Below are 24,592 nucleotides of genomic sequence, written 5' to 3' on the forward strand. Positions count from 1 at the left end.
TTATCTATTTTTCTATTTTATTCAGTAGTAGTTTGGTTTGATAAACAATGTTTCATAGTATGATTTGAAATTGGGAAATTCTGTGCTGTCTTCATTCCTACCTTTTTGTTTTCATTATTCTCCTTGCAATTCTAGATCAATGTTAATTTATTATTATGCTGTTATTGTTTTGTCTTTCTCTATAAAATATTTACTTAGTAGTGTGATGAGTATAGCATTAACTTAATATCATTTTTATTCTATTGGCTCTGTTTAGGCATGAACACTGAATATCCCTCCCATTTATTTATGTCGTTTCTTTCTTTGGGGTTATTTTATAATTGTATCTATTAAAGGATTTCATTTGCATTAATAAATTAACTCCTAGATAGTTTTTGCATTTTGTGGTTATTTTGAATTTGAATGCCCTCTTTTTATTTCTGTTTTGACTATTACTGATGGTTTTATTTTTGTATATTTATCATGTAACTTGATAATTAAGAGAACTTAATTGCCTCCATTATTTGCTAATTCATTGCAGTCTTCAAAGCAAACCGTCATTTTATCAGAAAGTAAGGATAGTTGTGTTTCTTCTGTATAAATGCTTATGCTTAAATGTCATGTCTAATTGCTGTCACCATCATTGCTAGAACTACATCAGTTGAAAGTAATGAGAGAGAGAATACTTTTTTGTTTGTTTGTTTAATTCCCACAACTATTTGGAAAGTTTCTAATATTTCCCTGTTACAAATAATATTAGCTCTTGGTTTGAGATAGATTTTTTTTAACTGAATTAAAAAGTGGCCTTTTTTATAAAGCCTTTGCTTTATAAAATTTTATAAAATTTTGCTTTTTAAGGAAAATGAATGCAGTACTTTGTCAATTTCTTAAACTATGAGTAATGATGTTAATTTTCCTGATCTTAAACCATTTTTGTATCCCTAGAGCAAATCAGTCTTTATTATACTGATTTTTTTCTGTAATCTTTTTAGTAGGATTTTAAAAAATATTCAGTCTATATTCATTAAAAAATTTGGTCTATATTTCTCTTTCTTTGATTTATTATTTCCTAGTTTTGGTATTATGATTAGATATAGTGGTCAATTAACCTCTGTCTGCTTTAGTTTCCTCATCTGTAAAATGGAGACAATAATAGTACCCGTCTCCTAAGCTTGTTGTGAGGATAAAATGAGATAATATTTATAATATTTTAAAGTGCTTTGCAAACCTTAAAGCATTATATAGATGTATGTGTACATATATATATATATATGTATGCTAGCTAGCTATTATTATATGATTCTGTAATAAGTTCTGAAGTTTTAAGCTTTTTTATTATTAATATAGGCTCCTCATATACATTCCTGTTAAATCTATTTTTTACATTAGTCATCTTGTAAAGAATTAGAACCAATGGGAGAAATCACGAGACAGAAGAAACAAAAAAAAGAGAGAAAGCAAATCAATATGTTTCAGTCTGCATTCAGATTCCATAGTTCTTTTTCTGGTTGTGGACAGCATTTTCCAACATGAGTCTTTTGGGGTTGTCTTAGATACTTGTATTGTTAAGAAAAGATAAGTCTATCAAAGTTAGTCATCACACAGTGTGGCTGTTACTGTGTACAATGTTCTCCTGGTTCTGCTCACTTCACTCAGCATCAGGTCATGTTAAGTCTTTCCAGGTTTTTCTGAAGTCCGCCTGCTCATCATTTCTTATAGCGCAATAGTATCCCATTACATTCATATACCACAACTTCTTCAGCCGTTCCCCAGCTGATGGACATCCCCTCAATTTCCAAATCTTTACCAAAACAAAAAGAGCTGCTATAAATAGTTTTGTACATGTGAGTCCAAAGGGTATGCACAGTTTTATAGCCCTTTGTGCATAGTTCCAAATTGTTCTCCAGAGTAGTTGGATCAGTTCGCAACTCCACCAATAATGCATTAGTGTTCCAATTTTCCCACATCTTTTCCAGCATTTATCGTTTTCCTGTTTTGTCATGTTAGCCTATCTGATAGGTATGATGTGGTACCTCAGAGTTGTTTTGATTTGCATTTCTCTAATCAATAGTGATTTAGAGCTTTTTTTTCATATGACTATAGATAGCTTTAATTTCTTCATCTGAGAACTGCCTGTTTGTATCTTTTGAACTTTATCAACATTTATTTTGTTTTCATAAAACCATCTCTTAGTTTTATTAGTTTAATAGTTTTCTTGATTTCAGTTTTATTAATCTCTCCATTGATTTTCAGTATTTCTAATTTGGTATCTAATTGGGGATTTTTAATTTGTTCTTTTTCTAGCTTTTTTAGTTGCGTGACCAATTCATTGATCCTCTCTTTCACTGTTTTATTATGTAAGCCTTTAGAGATATAAAACTTCCCCTAACAACAACTTTTTCTGCATCCTGTGAGTTTTGGAAGGTTGTCTCATTATTGTCATTCTCTTGGATGAAGTTATTGATTGTTTCTATGATTAATTGTTTGGCCCACCCATTTTTTTAGGATTAGATTATTTAGTTTTCAGTTACTTTTTAGTCTGTCATTCCATGGCCGTTTTTATATGTAATTTTTATTGCATCATGATCTGAAAAGGATGCATTTAATATTTCTGCTTTTCTGCATTGGATTGTGAGGTTTTTATGCCCTAGTACATGGTCAGTTTTTGTGCAGGTGCCATGTACTACTGAGAAAAAGATAGATTCCTTTTTGTCCCCATTCAGTTTTCTCCAGAGGTCAATCATATCTAACTTTTCTAAAATTATATTCACCTCCTTAACTTCTTGTTTATTTTGTGGTTAGATTTACCTAGTTCAGAAAGCGGAAGGTTGAGGTCCTCCACTAGTATAGTTTGCTATCTATTTCTTCCTGTAACTACCTGAACTTCTCTAAAAATTTGGGTGCTGCTATACCACTTGGTACATGTGTGTTTAGTAATGATATTACCTCGTTGTCTATGGTGCCTTTTAGTAGGATGTATTTCCTTCCTTATCTCTTTTAATTAGATCCATTTTTGCTTTTACTTGGTCTGAGATTATAATTGCTACCCCTCCTTTTTTTACTTCAGCTGAAGCATAATATATTCTACTCGAGCCTTTTAACTTTACTCTGCATGTATCCTTCTGTTTCAAATGTGTTTATTAGAAACAGCATATTGGGGCCCACCCCTCCTGAAGAGGGATGGAGCCCGCTTCTGGCCAGAAACATCTAAATCCTCTGGACTTTCTCTGTAATAAATTTTCAAAAAAAAAAAAAGCATATTGTAGGATTATGGTTTTTAATCCATTCTGCTACCCACTTCCCTTTTATGGGAGAGTTCATCGCATTCACATTCGTAGTTACAATTAATATCTGTGTCTTTCTGTCCATCCTATACTCCCCCCTCCCTGTTTGTCCTTTTTTTTCTTCTGTCTCCATTTCCCTCCTCACTAGAGTTTTGCTTTTGACCACTGTGTCCCTCAATCTGCCCTCCCTTGTAACTGTCCCCTCCCTTTTCTTTCCTCTTTCCTTTCCTACTGCCTATAGGGCAATTTAGATTTCTTTACCTAAGTATGTTATTCCCTCCTTGAGCCAAAACCCAATGAGAGTAAAGTTCAAACAATGCTAATCTCCCTCCCTTCTTTCCCTCTACTGTAATATGTCTTTGTGCCCCTTTATGTAATGTAATTTACCCTTTTTTGCCTCTTCCTTTCCTCTTCTCCCATTATAATCACTTTTCACCACTTAATTAGGTTTTCTATCATCACATCAAAGTCAGTTTATACCCACCCCTTCTGTTTAAGTATATCCCTTCTAAATATCGTAATAAAGGTACAGTTCTCTTGAGTTACAAGTATCATATTCTCATGTAGGAATGGGTACAGTTTGCCCTTATTGAATAACGTGTTTATTTATTTTTTCCTTTTAACCTTTTCATGCCTCTTTTGAGTCATATTTGAGGATCAAATTTCCCATTGAGCTCTATTCTTTTCATCAGGAAGGTTTGGAAGTCACCTATTTCATTGAATGTCCATCTCTTCCCCTGAAAAATTATGCTCACTTTTTCTAGGCAATAGAATCACTTGGTTGTAATCCAAGCTCTTTTGCCTTGTGAAATATCATATTATAAGCCCTTTTAATTTTTTAATGTAGAAGCTTCAAGGTCCTGAGTAATCCTTACTGTGGTTCCATGATATTTAAAATCTTCCTTTCTGGCTGCTTACAGTATTTTCTCCTTTACCTGATAATTCTGGAGTTTGGCTACAATATTCCTTAGTGTTTTCAATTTGGAACCTCAGGAGGTGATTGGTGGATTCGTTTAATGACTATTTTACCCTCTGGTTATAGGTTCTCAGGGCAGGTTTCCTTGATGATTTCTTGAAAGATGCTGTCCAGCCTCTTTTTTTGATCATGGCTTTTAGGTAGATCAGGAATTCTTAAATTATCTCTCCTGTATCTGTTTTCCAGGTCAGTTGCTTTTCCAGTGAAGTATTTTACATTTTCTTCTATTTTTTCATTCTTTTGATTTTGTTTGACTTTCTTGATCTCTCAGACTTATTAGCTTCCACTTGCCCAATTCTCATTTTTAATGAATTGTTTTCTTCATTTAGCTTTTGTGCCTCCTTTTCCATTTTGCCATTGTAGTTTTTAAGTAATTGTTTTCTTCAGTGCACTTTTTTCCATTTTATCAATTTTATTTTTAGAGGAATTGTTCAATTTTTCTTCTGCCTCTCTTATTTGACTTTTAAAATTCTTCTTGAGCTCTTCCAAGAAGGCTTTTTGGGCTTGAGAACAGTTCATATTCCCCTTTGAGGTTTTGGATGTCAGTATATTGACAATGCTGTCATCTTTTGAATTTATGTTTTGATCTTCCCTGTCCCCATAATAACAATCTATTGTCTTTGTTTTTCTTTGTTGCTTTTTGCTCATGGTTTTTGCCTTTTTCCTGGCTTTTAAAATTGATCTCTGCTTCTTTGGCACAGGGGGCACTGTCCCATGCTTCTTGTTGTGCTGGGGGCTAGGGGCCTGGTTATTGGCTTTGTGTGCTGGGGTCTCAGGTTCTGGCAGCTGGAGGCTGTAGAGGCTGTAGCTTACTTGGTGCTGAGCTGGATCTGGTGGTGATGTCTGTTATGTGCCAAGGCCAGGTAGGGTTTTTTTTGCATTTCCCCAGGGTTACCCTGAAGCTCAGGAGTGGGGGCTAAGGATAGGGTTGGTCTGGCTGCGGGAGGGCTCCTCACCCAAGGCTGTGCCTAGAGTATGTGTGGTTTCAGCTCTTGGTGGTCACCTGTCCTCCAGCGCATGGGGTGATTCTCTGCACTGGTGTTTGCTGCTTTCCCTGGCTATGCCAAGGCATTATGGCTAGAGTGGGGAGGGTGTCCTGGTGTTGGCACTTGCCTGCTCCACTACCCTAGGGCTCAGAATCTCCTGCTGGTTTGTTGAGGTGCAGCACGCTGCTCACTTTCCCAGATGCCTCCTGTCCTATACTGGTACCCTTCAGCCACAGCAAGAGGGACCTTTCCTGTTAATCTCCCAAGTCTCACAAGCTAAAAGACTGCTGCAACTCTTCTTTCTGCTGGCTCCACTGTCCAGGTTTTTCCTGGAGTGGTATTTTCTGGATTTCTTGGGTCAATAAGGGATGGTGAAAGTATCTTACTGCTTACTCCACCATCTTGCCTCCCAGAAGTGAGTTTTAAGCTTTAATAGCTTAAAACTTCATTAAGACTTTTGGGATGTCCTATATTTGTTTCATAAGTTTTATAGAATTTTTTTCTGTCAGTTTTTGTGAATAGCTTATTTAGCATACATACTAATTTAAATTTTTGATAAAATTCTAACTGGAAATCCATATGGACCAAGTTCTTCTTCCCACTTTCTTGGTGGTACTTCTTTACATGTATTGCAATTTTGTTTTCTGAAGACATATCATGTACCTTATTTTATGTCCTGTTAATTTGGTCATGTTTATGTTTCTTTAGAAAATATTTCATTTCTTTTAAATTTTCATTTTTGTTAACATATAACTATATAAATATCACTTTTATATTTCATACATTTATTATCAGAGTGTCATTGTTCAGAATTATATCTATAATATGTTTCAAGAAAAAAATCAAGAGAAATTTGGTTTATGAATAAAAGATATCGTTTTTGGAAAAGATTGTTTGAGGAAGCCATTTGATCTACCAAATTTTTTTTTCATAATCAACAAATACATCCAACAGTATCTCACATGTTTTCTATCTTTTAGTCAGTTACAAAATACTAGAGATATTGTCTATTGTTGAGTATCGCTCAGGAAAGACTACTTTTTCCTTATCAATTTCTTCCTGGTGTTTTAACATGGTTTATGTATTGTTGCATAAAAATTTCATAAAGATAAGAGAGGAGGCATATAGACATGTTTTTGACATTTTCTTTGTGCCCAGCAAAGTATTCACCACTAAGATGGAGTGATTAAGTCCATGATTGAAGTTTATTTTTGTTTTTATTTTTTTTCAATTTTTCAGTTTATTCAATTTTAATTTTCAGCTTTCACTGCCATAAACTTTTGAGTTTTAAAATTTTTTGCCTCCCTTCCCAAGACAGCATGCAATCTGATATAGCCTCTACATATAAATTCTTATTAAACATATTTTCATATTATGTTGTAAAAAAGAATTAGAATGAATGGGAGGAACCATGAGAAAGAAGAAACAAAACAAAACAAAAAAAAACAAAGCAAGAGCAAATAATATGCTTCGATCTGCATTCAGATGCCATAGTTCTTTTCTGGGTGTGGATAGCATTTTCTGTTATGAGTCTTTGGGGGTTGTCTTAGATCGTTGCATTGCTGAGAAGGGCTGAGTCTATCAAAGGTAGTTGTCACACAGTGTGGCTGTTACTGTGTACAATGCCCTCCTGGTTCTGCTCACTTCACTTAGCATCCGTTCATGTAAGTCCTTCCCAGGTTTATCTGCTCATTATTTTTTGTAGCACAATAGTATTCCAGTACATTCATATACTGCAACTTGTTAAGCCAAAGAATTGAAGTTTAAAGGGAGATTCTCTGTCATTCATGATGTTCTTCAGGTGCTCTTGTTTGCATATATTATTCTGAATAGTTACTTCAAGCCCTGAAACATTACACAGCATCTATCAACAAATATTTATTAAAGGTCTACTAAGTACCAAGAACTGGGGATACAGGTACAGAGAATTACTAGCAATTGAACTTACATTCTAAAAGAGAAGACAACAAGTACATCTAAAAATGTTTACTTTAAATACAAAGGAAATATTAGTATTGGTAAAATAATTTCTTACAAGGTATTTGGGGAGAGAGGCGAATAGTAGTTGTGGAGATCAGGAAAAGATTTATAAAGAAGACAGTGTCTTAGCTACATTTTAAAGGAAGAGGATTCTAAGGTAGAAGTGAAGATGACGTGCCTTCCAAGTATGAAGAAAGGCCAATTTAAAGGCACAGAAACATGTGAATTGTTGTGGTTGAAGAATAGAGAGCATGCCAGTTTGTCTTATGAGGGAAAATAATGCCCTTTAAATCCAGAAAGATTGATTGAGACCAAGTTACGTAGAGTTCTGTTTATAAGCTAAATAGAATACTTTATATATAATCTTAAAGGCAATAGGAAGCCACTGAAGTTAGTTGAACATGGGACTCACATGGTCAGATCTATATTTAAGGAAAATTTCTTGGGTAGCAATGTACTACAGCAAAATGAGTAGTGATAGATTTAAGGCAGTGAGATAGATTAGGAGGTCATTGAAATAATTAAGGCAAGAGGGGATGAGGCTCTGAACTAAGTTGGTAGCTATGTGAGTAGAGAAGAGGTTAGATTTGAGGGATTTGAAAGGTTTGGCAAATGATTGGCTGTTTAAAGTAAAAGAGAAGAAGCAGTCGAGAATGATGTTGAGATTATGAACCTCTGGCACTGGAGGGATGGTAGTATCTTCAACAGAAATAGGGAATTTTAAAGGGAGAGGAGGGCTTAGGGAGAAGGATAATGAGTTTAGTTTTAGACATGTTTACTTTTGAGTTGTCTCTGGGAAGTCAGTTTGAAATGTGTATTTAATAGACTGTGACCTGGGCCTAAAGTTTAGGAGGATATTGATGTGTAAATCTTGAAGTCGTTTACATAGAGACAGTAGCTAAACTCCCATGAGTTACTGAGATTACCAAGGGAAAACAGATGAGAGTCCAGAATAGTCCTATTTGGTGGATGATGACCCAGCAAAGAAGATTGAAAAACAGTCAAACAGGAGGCAAACCCAGAGAAAACTGTCAGGAAACATAGTAGCTGAGGAGAAAATGGTCAACTTTGTCAAATATAGCAGATGAAAGAAGGATAGGACTGAAAAAACACTGTTAGATTTGGCCATTAAAAGATCATTGGTAACTTTAGAGAAATCATTTTTGTTGAGGTTGGAAGTCAGATTGCAAAAGAATTAAGAGGGGAAGAAGTAGAGACAATGAGAGAGAGAGAGAGAGAGAGAGAGAGAGAGAGAGAGGAGAGAGAGAGAGAGAGAGAGAGAGAGAGAGAGAAAGGAGTTTAAGAAAAGGAGGAGAAAGAGAGAAATAGCTTAAGATAATGGAGTCAAATGGATATTTTTTTTTAATAGGATGAGGAGACTTGGGCGTTTTTGAAGGCCTTAGGGAAAGAAAGCAAAGGGCAGCTTAAGATTCCTGAGAGGAATGAGTGATGAGGCAGTCTCCTGGAGAAGATAGGAGGGTATAAGATCAAGGACATATAGAGAGTTGGCTTTGACTAAAAGAAGTACCGTTTTGTCAGAAATGGCAGGATTTTGAGATTAAGAGAATGAGAGAAGAGAGAGCTCATTTCAAATGACCTCAGTGTTTTGGTAAAGTTGAGATGGGGAAGAGGAGGAGGAGGAAGAAGGAAGGTTCAGAATAGCTTCTGTGGGCAGAGAGGCAGGGAATCAGTTAGGGAGTGAAAAAAGGATTGCCTTGCTGTATTGTAAGGGTTTAGTTGAGGTTGGTGACATAAATTTTTAATGTATCCGAGCCAGCACAGTTGTGAAATTCCTTCCACTTTGTTCAATGGCCAGTGAACAGAAAAGGAGACAAATGATAAGATTAATCCAGGGGTGAGGTTTGGCAAATGTAGACCAGTGGTGAGATGAGGGCAAAAAAAGTCAAGAACAAAGGACAGGATAGAGTTGAAATAGCCAAAGTACTGAGTTTGGAGTCACAAGAAGGTGAACTCTGAGCAAGTGTAATGGTGAGGAAAAACAGTGAAGGCAATGAGAGGGTCTTAAGGAGGGCAAAGAACAGGTTTTGGGATAGGAGTGAAGCATGGGGAGACATACAATAATACTAGGTTGTTGTCAGATAAGGAGATGTTAGTGTTTCTAATTAGGGAAGTGGACCTCTGGATTATGGCAAAATCTGGTATGTGAGCATGCTGTTTTTTGTCCTCACCATCAGTTCCAGTACCTTTACTCCATAGCTCTTTCCTGAGTCGTCATCCCTGCACTGGCTTCATTCTCCTCACTATTCTCCACAATTGAGTCCCTTGCCCCATTTTCCTGTTGCTAACCATGACTTGCCAAGCCTCCCCCTTGGATTACTCCCACTATCTGCTGCCTTTTCTTCTATGCCTTTCTTGCTAAAAAATTGTCAGATGGAAATGTAAAACTGTTAACTGTGTCCGTTACAAATTTGTTACATCATTTCTCCTGGATTCTCACTGCAGGAAAGCACTCTTTACAACAGCCTAATAAAGTCACCAGGGCAGCTACTCATCTTCCCGAGCTCAAATGTAGCCTCAGATACTTATTGACTATGTGACCTTGGGCAAGTCATTTAACCTTGTTTACCTCAGTTTCCCCATCTGTAAAATGAGCTGGAGAAGGAAATGGCAAACCATCCAGTATTTTTGCCAAGAATACCCCAAATGTTGTCATGAAGAGTTGAACATGACTGAAAAGTGACTGAACAACAAGAAGTAAATTTACCATCTCATTCACCACGGTAGCTATTCTGGAATTTTTTCATTCCTTGCCAAATCTACCACGGAACCCTTCCCCTCAAACTCTCAACTGAAGATCTTGCTTCATGTTTCAATGAAAAAAATTGAAGCCATTAATCAAGAGCTCCCTCTTCTTTCCTCTTCCTTATTTCGTATCATTCACATGTCTTCTCCCATTGTCTGCTTTGCCCTAGTCTCATGTAGAGGTAGCTCTTTTCTTTGCCAGGGTTTAAATCCCTCTCCAGAAGGTTGTTAACTCTGCCTTCCCTATTCTGACAAATCTTGAATCTTTCCTTATTTACTAGCTGTTTCTCTACTGCCTACAAATACAAACATGTCCCTAGCTAAAAAAAGAAAAACAAAAACCTTTGTTTGATGTGCCCGTGCCCATTCTCTTTCTATACGCCATCTTCTTTCCATGGCTAAATTTGTTTAAGCTGTTTACAAGTGATTACTCTTTTTCCTGTCCTCTAACTTATGTATGAACCCACCTGCAGTCACGTTTCTGACTTCATTGAAATTGAAATTGCTCTCTTTACAGTTACCAGTGATCTCTTCTCAGGTAATAGCCTTTTTTTCATCCTCATCCTTCTTGACTCCCCCCGCCCCATAACCTTTGACAATGCTGATCTCCCGCTTCTCCTTGATGCACTTTCCTTTAAGTTTTCCTGTCACTTCTCTCATTTCTTTTCTCACATGTATGATCATTCCCAGTCTCCTTTGGCTAGAGCTTCATCCAGGTTCTGTGTTTCTACAAACTCTCAAAACCAAAAATATACCTGAATCATACCAGGATGTATTTAAAACTGGCTTTAGAGAACTTTCTAAAAGTGCAGGCATTAACACAAGCACACACACAAATGGTTCTTTAAGACAAACATGTTATTTCCTCTCTTGTTCTGCTGCTGTTTGCTACTTATAGACTAATATCTATTGGCTGTTTTCCTAAATTGTTTGGGTGTCCCCCAAATCCTAGATCATTTTCTCTTTTTATTCTAAACCTTTTCACTTGATGATCTTATTGCCTCCTATGGATTCAATTTTCATCCCTCTGCAAATATTTCTCAGATCAATTTGTCCATCCTAACCTTTTTCCCGACCTCCAGTATGATATCTTCAGCTGCCTATTAGACATCTCAGACTGAATGTCTAGTTGATATCTTAAGCAACATGTCCAAAATACTAATTATTATTACCCCTCCCCCAAGGGGGGGAACCTTGCCACCTTTCCCTTCTCTTTGTTAAGGTCAGTACCATCATGCTAATCACAACAGCTTGTAATCTCAGTGTCATCCTCCCCTTCTTATTCTCACTCCACATAATCCATTGTTGCCATCTTGGTACAGACCCATATTAACTCATGCCTGGACTAGCTCTTGCAATAGCTTTCTCACTATCTCAAGTCTTTCCCACTCCAGAGCTCATCCTCTACTAAACTGTTAAGGGGATTTCCCTTAAAACATAAGTCTTACTATGTATGTCAGCCTTCCCTTCCCTGTGGCTCCAACCCCTCCCCGACTCATTAAACTCCTGTGGCTCCTTGTTACTTGCAGGATCAAATATAGAATTCTGTCTGGCTTTTAAAAGCACTCATAAACTAGCGTTATGATTTTCCGAGTCTTCTTAATCTTTACTCCTGTAGTTCCTTTTAGAGTTGGTATTTTCCTTCTGATGTCAACTTTGCCAATCTTATGATTATAAGGTGGAACCTCAGAATTACTTTAATATGCATTTCTATAATCATTAGTGATGTGGAATGTTTTCTTATATGGCTATACATAGCTTGGATTTCTTCCACTGAAAATTGCCTATTTATATTCTTTGACCATTTATCAGTTGAGGAATGGCTCTTATTCCTCTATATTTGAGTCAGTAACTTAGATACTTTGGAAATGACACCTATATCAAAGAAAATTGCTGCCAGGATTTCCTTCCCTCTGCCATTTTGCATCTAATCTTAGCTGAATTGGAATTGTTTGTTGGGGGGGAAGACCCTAAATTTAAAATTTTTCATCTAACCAAAATTGTCCATTTTATCTTTTATAATATCCTTTATCCTTTTTTTGGTCATCAACTTATCCCTCATCCATTTGTCCAAAAGGCAATTTCTTCCTTGATCCTCTAATTTGTTTAAAGATGTGGCATTTTATAATTAGGTCATGAATCCATTTGGAATCCATCATGGTCTATGGTATGAGATTGTTGGTCTAAACCAACTCTTCTTTCAAACTGATTTCCAATTTTCCCTTTAGTTTTTCTCAGATAGTAAGTCCCTAACTCAGTGGCTGGAGTCTATAGATTTATCAAACCTTTGGTTGCTGTATTTGTTTACTTCTGTATGTATCTAATTTGCTATAGTAGCCAAATTGTTTTTGTTTTATAACCAGTACCAATTAGATTATAGCCTTATATGTTCTTCTCTTATTTGTCATGAAGTTAAACCTTCTGAAATATCAAATTTGAGCACCCTTTTGTATCCATTTTGTATGTTGTCTTTGTAGGTCTTATCTTTTCATGGCAATGCCATATACTGTGACTTAGATCATGAGGCTGTTTCTTCTCCCTTTCCTCTTATTTCCTCACCATGATTAATATCATCCCAGAGGTCCTACCATTCTCTCGTTGACTCAGTGTCTCCCCAACTCCGTGTTTCAGCTGTACCTGGAAACTCAAATATCCCTTTGTCTAAAGCCTACTTTAGTCTAGATGATACCCATGGAGATAGAGTACTGTCTTAGAGAAGGCAGCAACTCAGTTCACAAACTTAATCCAAACTAAACTACCAATTCCTCATCTATCTCCCTTCACAACCAGATAGCTCCTCCTCCATGGGAATCCACCTTGAAGAAAACTCTTTATAGTTGTGAGTTAAGCTGAAATCCCAGGATTCACTCTGCCCTGCTACTTAGGGCAAGATGCTCATCTATGCAATGTAAAATTCTCAAAAGAGAATACACATAATGCCAGAGCAAAGTATGAGTAGTGTTAGGGGTGTTTGATTTCAAAATTATAAGATAAAGGAGCTCTACAAAGCAAGGCAGAATGGCATATTTAAGAAGGGTTTAGTTTTGCAAGTTATAATGTAGAATTTTTTCATTTCACTAGAAATTGTGTTAATGACTTGTTATTGTATTTTACTGTCTTTTAATATATGCAAAAGTTTTTTTTACGTCTTTCTCACAGTAAAAGTGAACAGAAACATAATTTGTTAAACCTCTCTTTTATTCAGGATTATAATGATGAAATCAGGCAAGCGCAGCTCCAAGAATTGACATATTTGAATGGTGGTTCAGAAAATGCAGATGTTCCTGTTGTTCGTGGAAAACCACCAATGCGAGCGCGGGGAGTGCCAGCTCCTGCATTATCAAGGTTGGTGCTTTCAAATCTCACTTAATTTGAATTAATTTTAGGTTATTGGCTGCTTTTGATATTTAAATACCATATAATTCTAATAAATATTTTAGATTTTTTTCTTTGTTAATATTAATTAACTAATACTGTCCTTGTCCTTTGCAATTAATTGAAAATGATAGTGCTGGAGGCAGCTAGGTGGCACAGTGGATAGAGCCCCAGCCCTGAAGTCAGGAGGACCTGAGTTCAAATTCGGCCTCAGACCAAAGACACTTACTAGGTGTGTGACCCTGGGCAAGTCACTTAACCCCAACTGCCTAAACGACCAAAAAAAACCATAAAAATGTTTAATGTATGCTAAACTTTGGTTTGATACAAGTTTGATACAAACTTGAAAGTCTCTGCCCTCAAGGAATTCACGTTATTCTTCCAGGAGGTACATCACAAGAAGATGACTAGGACATCTGCTTTATAGAATGTGAAGCATAGCCTAGTCTAGTCTGAGACTAGCTAGACATTTTGGGCTAACTGAACATAGTATTCTGTATGTGATCTAAGTGGTATGAAAGGACTCATTTTATTTCTGAACACTAATCATCTTTTTAAAAAATTTTTTTATTGTTTTTTGTTTTTACGTTGCTAAATTTTCCTCTGTATCTCTTCCCTTTTCCCTCGCAGTGAGCCATTCTATATAACAAATAATTTTAAAAGAAAAAAGGGAAAAGGGGGAAGAAAACAAAATCAGCAAAACCAATTAATATATTGAAAAAAATCTGATATGCAGCATTTCATACCCAGGAACCCACTAGTGTTTTCTTATTTCTCTTCTTCAAAGCTGTGCTTGTTCTTTGTGCTCTTGTTATTTATTGTTGTTGTTGATCCTTCCTTTTGGAAGAGGACTACTGATACCTCGGGGGTGCTGTCTTGACTTGTGCATGAATTGGATTTAAGTGAGGCAGAACTGTGCAAAGTCATCAGCCTTACTCTGTCCTCCAGAGTCGTTATAGTCCAGTGGCAAAACAAAAGTCAAGAAGACGAGTAATGGCACAAGGTGCAGTGGGCAACCTTGGCCTTTTTAAGCTAAGGTTCTTCCCAAGTCTCAAGTTGTCTGAAGCAACACCCATTCAGTGATTAAGGCCTAGGTAAGATTTGAGACAAAAGATGTCCTAGTTTGTCATCACAGAAGAATCAGTCTAGGAGCTCTAGACCTCCTGAGGTTTTGGCCAGTACAGAAGATAGTTGCTGTTTACACTCACTCTGAGATCTTCAAACCCAAACGGTGAGCTAAAGAGACTTGGGCTGATACCTATGATTGGCTGTTCAGTGAAAGCCAGAGTGATTTGGATTCAAAGGAGTAGCCAAGTACCTCTATTTGAATCACAATGAGCCGGCGTTTTTTTGTTTGTTTTTGTTTTTCCCAGATCAATATTTCAAAAAAATCATTGTTCCAGTTTTTTTTTAAAGATAAAATAAACAGGAAATTTTAAAAAATCTAGCCCCCAAATCCCAAGATATCTTTCCAGCAACTGAAAATCATATTTCTTTAGACCTACATGTAAGAGTATGACTCCTGACATGGACAGAAGGACTTCGTGTGATGAAAGAAGAAAAGGAGATAAACCAACAAGGAAGATTCTAATAACAGAAGGGAATATTGCCTCCAGATCAGATAACAGAGGCTAGGCTTTCATAAATAAATATTTCAAGACAGGAAAATGAATGAACATTTGATTAGGCGCAGGAATTTTTAGATTATGAAGAGAGCTTAGAATGACAACAAAATATTCCTGAATGGTTTGAAAGATAAATGAAAATTGTGAAAGTAGAGTTTATGGCCTTCAAAACAAGTAACTGACAAAATAGAAAACTTGAATCCAGAGTAGCAAACCTTAAAGAAAAGAGAGAAGGTGATTAAGAATGCTGTTACATAAAAGTGAAGGACAGTCTAGAACTGGAGAATCATAAAACAGTGTTATTAGAAGTAAATATGATCTCCATTTAAGCAAATATGTAGATCTTAATACCAAGATGTGTAGAGACAACTTAAGAATTTTATCTCCCAAAAGAAAAACATGATAAGTTAGAAAACTTAAACACTACAAAGCAAGAAAATTGCCTCTATTGCTTAGAATCCCAGGGCAAAGTAGAAATAGAAAAAAAGTCCATTGGTCACTGCTTCTGAAAGAAACCCCAAAATGAAACTACCAAGAATGTTGTAGCCAAAATCCAAATCAAAAGTCAATGAAAAAATACTCCAATCAGACAGAAAGAAGGAGTTCCAGTACCAAGGGACTACAGTCAGGATCATACATGATTTATCATCTACCACTATAAGAGAGTAGAGAACTTGGAATAGTATATTCCAAAACACAAAGAATATGGCCATACAGTCAAGAATGACTTACCCAGCAAAACTGACTATAATTCTACAGGGGAAAAAAATAACTGTTAATAAAACAGAGGACATCCCAGTATTCCTGATGAAAAGACTAGAGCTGCTGGGAAACTTTGAAGTATAAATATTGGAGTGAAGAGAAACAGAAAGAGGTAAACATGATTGAACTTAAAGGAAGGTCTTAAAGATTATTTCTTACAGCCAGATATGGGGAGATGATGAATATGTTTTCTATAAACCTTAATATCAGGAGTCATACGTAAAGGAAGCTTAATTAAAGAAGGCCTGTGAATGGTTCTGTTATGTCATGATTATCTTAAGGTAAGAGTGGAAAGAGAGGTATGGGGAATAGTATGGGAAGTAAGGAAAATGAGGGTTAGGGAAAATTTCTCAAATAATCAAATAGACAACTCTACAAAGAGATGGGGGTGAGGCAGAGACGCTGACACTTGAACCTCACTCTCTTCTGAACTGATCAAAATAGGAAAGAATACTCAAGACACCCACAGAATTGGGTACAGAAATACATTTCACATAACAGTGAAATAATAATAATAAAATGTTTATATAATACTTACTATTTGCCAGACATTGTGTCAAGTGTTATAAAATCATTATCTCATATGATCCCCCCGACAGCGCTGGCAGTAGGTACTAATTATTCTTCTCATTTTACAGATGAGGAAATTGAGACAAACAGGTAAATGACTTACCCAAGGTTATACAGTTAGTTAAGTGTCTGAGCCCAAATTTGAATTCAAGTCTCCTGACTACAGGTCTAATGCTCTATCCACTGTGCCACCTAACTGCCCTGTCTTTGACATCTATAGGTTGTATAATTGTATATAATAATGTAATAAATAGATTATCTCGATAATTTTCATGACAGTGTGCTCTCTTGATTCTCTTTCTATCTGTCTTGACTACTCCTTTTCAGTTTCCTTCTTTGCCCAGCCTTAAGTCTTGGTCCCTTTTTTCTTCTTCCTCTTTACTATCTCACTTGATGATCTCATCAGTTGCCATAAATGGAAGTTATCATCCTTACCATGTAGATGATTATCAGATCTATTTTTCTAGCCCTAACCTATCAACTTGCTTCCAGTTTTTCATCTCCAACTTCATTTTGCTCTGTGGTCTTGAGCAAGTCACCTAACCTCTTGCTACCTCAGTTTCCTCATCTATAAATGAGGATAATAATAGCACCTATCTCCCAGAGTTGTTATGAGGATTAAATGAGACAACATTTGTAAAATACTTTTAAAAACTTAAAGTGCTAAGTACATTTTATTGTTATTATTTATAGCAATAATAATAATAGTAATAATTTTGGACACCTCACACTGGGTGTCCCTTAGACATCTTAAACTCAACATGTTCAGAATTCATTATTTCCCCCCCCAAACACTTCCTCTTCCAGTCTTCTCTTTTACTCTTTTACTTTACACAACCATTCTCCCACTCACGGAGGCTCATAATCTTGCTGTCATCGTTAGCTCCTCAGTGTCTAGGTGATTAAAGAGAATATTTTTAAAGAGAAATGGATAGTCAAGTTCATCTTCTTTTATTGTTGTCAATGTTTGTTGGAACAGATTCACAGTGATACTTTGTTGTTGTTGAGCTGTTTCAGTTGTGTCCAACTCTTTGTAAGCCTTTTGGGCTTTTCATGGCAAAGTTACTGGAGTGGTTTGCCATTTGCTTTTACGGATGAGGAAAATGAGGCAAACAAGGTGAAGTGACTTGCACGGGGTCATACAGCTAACTAAGTCCGAGGCCAGATTTGAACTCAAGAAGATGAGTCTTCCTGACTCCAGGCCAAGCGCTTCTGACCACACACACACATCATCTAGCTGCCCCAACTGACTTCATTACCAGTGTTCAATCCCCCTAGTTGTCTTCTTATTTAGGAGTACAGGAATAACTTCAGCCACTTATGTTCTTCTCTCTAAATAGTGGCTTCTTTTCATATTCAGAATATTATGAAACCTTCATCATTTAAAGTGATCTTTCATAGGAGTATGCTTATTTATCCATGGATTTCTCTTTCTGTTATGAAGTATTGGCCTGAGACACTTAACATTTTTAGAATGTTTCTCTGGTTGTTATATGCCTAGTGTTTGCATGGATTTGCCAAGGTGCCATTAATTCCAAGAAAATGGTACATTTGACCATTAATTACATAAATTATACATAGTAGTTTTTCTAGAGACTTAATGAGTTTAGTCTAAAAAAATAACCCTGGAGGAAAATTGAAATTTCAGTTTTTCATTTATGAAAGTTAATGTGGACAGGAAGAAAAATAACTTTAAAATAAATCAGTTTGTTACAGTAGTGAATGAGCAAGAAAAATGCTTGAACAAATTGGATTAGGTCAGAGATTTTCAGTCTCTTCTGCTTATGACTGTATTTGTTCAGGTTGAATATTATGTAAAATTGTTAGAATTTCCTTCATTTAGATAATCATAGTAGTCGTTTTGCAAATAAAAAAGACTGATTGCCATCATTGAAAAAATATTGGAGATGAAAGAATTGTCAGTATGGCAACAAAAATGTTCAATAAAACACAAGAGAAGACATGGTTATTTTGTTTTTCTTTTCATTTTTTCCACTTCCCAAATAACCCAAATGCAATAAATTTTACCCCAAAAGGGGTTTCTTAGTTTATGAATCTTAAAGAGAAACTGGGAACAATCAAATTTAGCAATACTTGTCTCGACCAACATTTATAATCATTTTTTTTTGTTAGGCAACGAGGATTAAATAACTTGCCCAGGGTCACACAGCTAGTAAGTTATAATCATTCCTTAAAAAAAAAAAAGTCATGCTATTAGGAAGTAATCTCAGAATGATGAGTTTCTTTCCATTGCTCCTTTCTGCAATATTCCAAGTACAACTTTTCAGAGTTGTGTTTTAAAATTACAGTATTATCCTCACTTGCCTTGATCTGAGCGTGTATGTAATATCTTTGCATTTTTGTCTGATATATAGTGAGAGTAATGTGTAGTTAGATTAAAAAAAAGTGCTAGAGTCAGATTTTAAGGTGTTTTAAATTACTTGCTAAGTAGTTTATATTTTATTTCAGAGTTAGTAATAGGGAAGAAAAGGGAGTAAGGATTATATAACACCTGTTATGTGTCAGACACTGAGAAAGATCAGTACTTACCTTTAAGTAACTAACATTTTGTTGGGAGAAAAAAACATGCAAATAACTAGGTACATACAAGATACACATATGCATACAGTAAATTGGAGGTAATCTCTGAAGGAAGGGCACTAGCATTGAGGGGAACCAGTAAAAATTTCTTGAACAGATTAGATTTGACCTGAAACTTTTCAAAATCCTAGAAATCCAAGAGCCAGAGGATAGCAGAAAGAGCATCTCAGGTACAGTAAACAGTAAAAATGTATAAAGTCAATATACAGAGTTTTCTGTGCAAAGAGAAGCACAGTATATACAGAAGGCCAGTATAGGTATGCTCCTTGGATGGTAGTAAAATGTAAGAACACTGACCAGATAGGAAAGGACCAGATTGTGAAGAACTTTAAAGGACTAACACAGTGGCCAAAGGATAGGGACAAATAGTTCTCAAAAAAAAAGAATTGCAAACTTTTAAACAACCATGTAAAAGAAAGCGCCAAATCTTTATTAATAAGAGAAATTCAGATAGAAATAACCCTAAAGATTCTCTTCTGACCCTACAGATTGGGAGAGGTGACAAAAAATGAGGATAATCAATATTGAAGGAGTTGTCCAGAGATCTGCAATGTTGGTAGAGCTGTGAATCAGTACAACCTTCTTACTGAAAAGCAAGTTGAAATTATGCTGATAGTGATTAAATGTCTGTGCCCTTTGACTAGAGAAGTCAGTCAGTAAATATTTTTTAAGTGCCTACCACGTGCCAAGAATTTCTCTAAGCTCTGAGTATACAAAGAAAGGCAAAAGATAACCTTTTTTTTTCAAGGAGCTCAGAGTCAAACACAGAAGACAACATGCAAGCAACTAATACAAGCAAGCATCATACAGAGAAATTGTAAATAATCAATAGAGGGAAAGCTCTAGCATAAAGGGGGTTTGTGAAAGGCTTCTTGCAAAAGGTGGGGTTTTAGCTAGGACTTGAAGGAAGCTAGGGAGAGAAGCAAGGAGACAAAAATGAGGAGGGAGAAAGTTCTAGGCATGAGAGAAGGCCAATGAATATGTGTTTAGTGGAACAGCAAAGAGACTAGTGTTACTAGATCACGGAGTATGTGGTTAGAGAGGTACCACAGAAGGAGGGAGTAAGATGTAAGAAGACTGTAATGGTACAGGAGAGCTGGTTATGAAGAGCTTTAAATGCCGAACAGAATTTTGTATTTGATCCTGGAGGTGGAAAAGCAGCCACTGGAGTTGGGCTGGGGTCTGATGTGGTCACACCTGCATTTTAGGAAGATTACTTTGACAGCTGAGAGGAGGACAGACTGGCATTAGGAGAGATTCATGGCAAGGATATCACACTGTTGTAATAGACTAGGTATGAGGAGATGAGTGGTGGCAGTGTCAGGGGAGAGAAGAGGGCCTATACAGATGTTATGAGAATAAATTTGCTAGGACAGAGCAAGAAATTGGATTTGGGGGAGGAAGAGGTGGGGAGATTGAAGAGTCAAAGGTGACAACTAGGTTGCAAGTCTTGGTGACCAGGAAGATGGTGGTACCCTTAATAGAAAGAAGGAAGTTAGGAAGAAGAAGGGAAACTTCAAAGGGAAAGATGAGTTGAGATTTGGTCATGTTGAATTTAATAATGCCTACAGGACATCTAGTTCAAAATGTTCAAAAGAGAATTGGATGTGCAAGACTAGAGGTAATCAGAAGGCTGGGGGCTGAATAATAGATTTGAGAATCATTAGCATAGAGTGGATAATTGAATCAATGAAACCTGATGGATCACCTTGTAAGATAATATAAAAGGGGAACCAAAAAGGGCCCAGGATTGAGCCCTTTGAGACCCCCCTGGTTATTGAGTTCAAACTGGACTAAGAACTAACAAAGGATTTTGAGGAGTGAATATATAAGTAGAAGAAACAAGAGAAACTAATGTTCCAAAAATCTGATAAGAAAAGTGTATCAAAGAGAAGAGGAGAGATATCAGAAAGGATGAGAAAAGGCCATTGGATTTGGTGATTAAAAGACCATTGTATTTTTCAAGAGGGCAGTAATGGTTGAATGGTGCGGTCAGAATCAAGACAATAAAGAGTTGAGTGTAAGTAGAAAGGAAAATGGAAGTGTAGTTACTCTAGATAGCCTTCGCAAGGAGTTAGCCACAAAAGGAAGGAAAAGATGAGACAATAGATGTTGGGGAAGAATGGATCAAGTGAAATTTTGACATATGACATAAACATATTTTTAAGTGTCTGGGAAGCAGCCAATAGATAAGAAGAGATTGAAAATAAATGAGCAAGTAGGCATGATTAAAAGGGAAATCTTTTGGAGAAGATGGGACAGAATGGAAAACCCTTAGAAGAGTTTACCTTGGAAAAAGGAAGGACTGTGTTTTCATGTTAGACAAGTGAAGACAGACATTGTAGCAGAAGGCATCTGGGAGATTTTTGAGGGGAAAAGAGGGAGCTCTAGGTGAATGGCCTAATTTTTTTTCAGTGAAATGTGAAACAAAGTTCTCAACTGAGAAAGTGGATGGAGGTAGCTCTGGGAGGTGTGAGAAGAGATGGAAAGGTTTGGGAAAACTGCTGTGTTGAGTGCAATAATGAGTCAAGTCTTAGGTAGGTGTAAAAGGACTACCTTATTGGAATGATGGCCTAGTTGACATTAAATCACATTGATTTGAAGTGGATCTAGTCACCAAGGTTTCATGATTTTCTCTAACTTTGTTCAGTTGCTAAAGAGGAGTATAGTCAGCAGATACTAGGAATAATCTAAGGCAGAAACTTAGCAGGGCAAGATTGGTGAAAGGTTAAGGAGGCAAGGAATTCAAGAGAAATGTTCAGTGTAGAATTGAACTGGCTCACCAAGAAGTCAAGATGGGTAAGGGAGGTAATTGTAGCTTGTTCTGGGCTAATGTCCTGGAAACTAATAAATGGTCAAAGGTTTGGACTGAACGTTACAGTGAAAATCAAGAATCAAGTGTCTTGTAGTAAGGCAGAAGGAGAGGTGGAATGACAATAGATTTTTGATCTGATAATGAAATTTCAGAATTTATGAAGATGGAAAATGGTGCATTTATGGGTGATGATAAGGTCCATGTTATTTCATCTTTGTGGGTAGTTGAGGTAGGACGAATGAGTAAGTTGAGAAACTGAAGGGTTGTAGTGTTTGAGAGCATATTAGTGTGTATGTGGAAGTACTACTAGGTTCAAAACCCAAGAAAGTCATTGATAAAAAGGAATTCCATATGTGTATTTAAATATTTAAGTAAACAGCTCTTTTTTGTGGTAGTAAGAATTAGGGGGAGGTCAAAACCCATCCATGGGGGAATGGCATATGAATTCTATCATTATGGTAAATTAATATTATGTCATTAATATCTTATAAGAAATTATAAATATGATTACTATAGAGAAGTATGGAAAGATTTGAGTGATCTGATGAAAAGTAAGCAGAACCATGAAAACAGGATACACAGTGACTGTAACTATGTAAATGGAAAGAATAAACACAAAAACATCAAAATAAAGTTACAAAGAATGTTTTCCAAAAAGATATTAGAATTACAACTTCCCCCCCAAAAAAGAAATGCTTCTGTTTTTAGAGGTGGTAGGACCAAAAATGTATACTGTAAATACTTTTTTAATATATTTGATTGCTCCTGCTGATTTTTTTCCTCCCTTTTTTTGGTCTTCTAAAATTATTATGTGAGATGGTTCTCAGTGAGGGGAATAGGGAAGAATATTTGGGGAAATTTTGGTGAGTTTTTTAAAAACATCAATAATAACTTATTTTTTAAAAAAACGACAAACCAAGGATTTGAGTAGGAGTGTGAAATGGTCAGATCTCTCTTTTATTAGGACCATTTTGATGTCTTAGTGCTAGTTAAGCTCAAATGGAAAGAGATTTAAGGGAGGAAGAACACCCAAATGGCTCTCACAGTAGTTTAGACATAAGGTGATGAGGTCCTCAGGTTGGCACCTATGTCATAAGAAAGAAGGATAGATATATATATATATATATATATATATATATATATATATATTATATATATATATATATATATATGTATGTATGAGAGATTGTGTTAAAGTAAAATCTATTGGACTTAGCAATAAATTGGATAGTTAGGATAAGAGAGATTGAGGAATCATGGGGAAGATGGTGGTACCCCCTACAGTAACAGGAAAAATTGAAAGAGGGAAAGGATTATGGGGAAGAATAATGAATTCAGTTTTAGATAGCGAGTTTAAGATGCCTACAAAAACGTCCAATTTGGCACGTCCATTTGTCATGGCAAGTGGAGATGTGAAACTGGACGTCAGGACAGAGGTAAGGTAAATAGATCTGAGAAACATTAGCGAAATGATGATAATTAAATCCATAGGAGGAAATCACCAAGCAAGATATAGGCAAAAGAGAAGGAAGCTAGGATAGACAGTTGGAGGTTAGGGTTAGTATGGTATTAGTATTAGATGGTATTAGGCATGACATGGAGGAAAATCTAGCAAATGAAACTTAGAAGAATTGGTCAGACAGGTAGGAATACTGACAGGAAATGAGTTCTTTAACAAAAACCTAGAGAGAAGTGTCTAAGGAAAGAGGGTGGTTGGCATTATCAAAGACTGCAGAAAAGCCAAATTAAAGAGAATTAAGAAAAAGCCTTTATATGTTCCAGTTAAGAGATAAATTAAGAGAGAGTCTTTTCAGTTGAATGATGAGGTCAAAACTGTATAGGAGACAGTTAAGAAGAGAGAGGAAAGTAAGTGGAAGCACCCATTATAGATGGATTAAACCATGAGAGGGATGTGGTGGGGTTAGATTAGCTTTGGGTGGAAGAAAGGGCTACTTCTTTATATGAGAAAAAGTGACAGGAGACATAATGAAGCCATTTGAGTGATGAAGTGTGTGGAGATAAAAAGAAAGAATTCTCATTGAATGATCTTGAAGTTTTTTGTTTTGTTTGTTTTCAGTGAAATGTGAAGCAGAATTCTCAGATGAGTTTGTTGGGGATAGGCAGGATAAAATGGGAGCCATAGGAGTTTTGAGGAGTGAAGAGAAGTTTTGAAAAAGCTCTGGCGAGAAAAACAATGAATCAAATAAAGATATATCAAGTGCTTGCCTTATTGCCATTATATAACATTTATTAAATACCTCCTATGTTCCAGGCACTGTGCTAAGCAGTTTCCAAGGACAGTGTCAGAAAAAGAGATAGTAAAACTTAAATCAAGTACCAATGCTATAAGAGAAAGGAAAGGGACCAGGTGATCAGGAGATGTGGCATGAACTTTCCAAGAGGAAATGTTAATAGTGGAAAAACTGACAGTATGGAGCAAGGAATATTCTAACAATATCCAGATCCTATGAGATTTGTGGAGTGGGAAATGGAGTGGTGACTAACAATTTGTGGTTCTGAGGAATAGCAGGTTTCAGCTGATGGAAGAAGGTGAAATAAGTGTTAGTAGAGGAAGTTCTAGGATGAAAGGAAGTGTATTAACAATGGAAGGGGGATTTCAATAAAAGGAACAGTGGAAGTCAGGAAGGTGGAAGAGATTGGGAGGAGAGGAGGGGGAAATTTTGGTATTTTATGGATTAGCACTAATGTGGTATAAGCATGGAGCTTTTTTGCCTGGGGCAGTGTACCAAAACGGAAGAGTTTGGTTGACTAGCATCATGAAAAGTGAGCTAGCTGATTGGGCTTATCAGCCATTAAAGGAAGTGAGAGGCTAATTTCATCAATCCTCTATCTCAGTTCTTCTATGAAATGTGGAA

General features: G+C 36.3%; 1 protein-coding gene across 4 annotated transcripts in view; it reads left to right on the plus strand.

The window, feature by feature from the left end:
* The window catches only part of KHDRBS3 (KH RNA binding domain containing, signal transduction associated 3), a 305,049-nt gene that overhangs the window by 168,690 nt on the left and 111,767 nt on the right, over window positions 1-24,592 (plus strand). For all 4 annotated transcript variants that reach the window (XR_002326690.2, XM_020997915.2, XM_020997916.1 and 1 more), the window contains exon 5: window positions 13,174-13,313. Coding sequence is in view for 3 of the 4 variants with exons in the window: in XM_020997915.2 (XP_020853574.1) it covers window positions 13,174-13,313 (140 nt within the window). In the remaining variant the exon portion in view is untranslated. The remainder of the gene's footprint in view (window positions 1-13,173; window positions 13,314-24,592) is intronic.

This window comes from Phascolarctos cinereus, unplaced genomic scaffold, assembly GCF_003287225.1.
Source record: "Phascolarctos cinereus isolate Bilbo 61053 unplaced genomic scaffold, phaCin_HiC Scaffold_4;HRSCAF=312, whole genome shotgun sequence".
NCBI classification, from domain to species: domain Eukaryota; kingdom Metazoa; phylum Chordata; class Mammalia; order Diprotodontia; family Phascolarctidae; genus Phascolarctos; species Phascolarctos cinereus.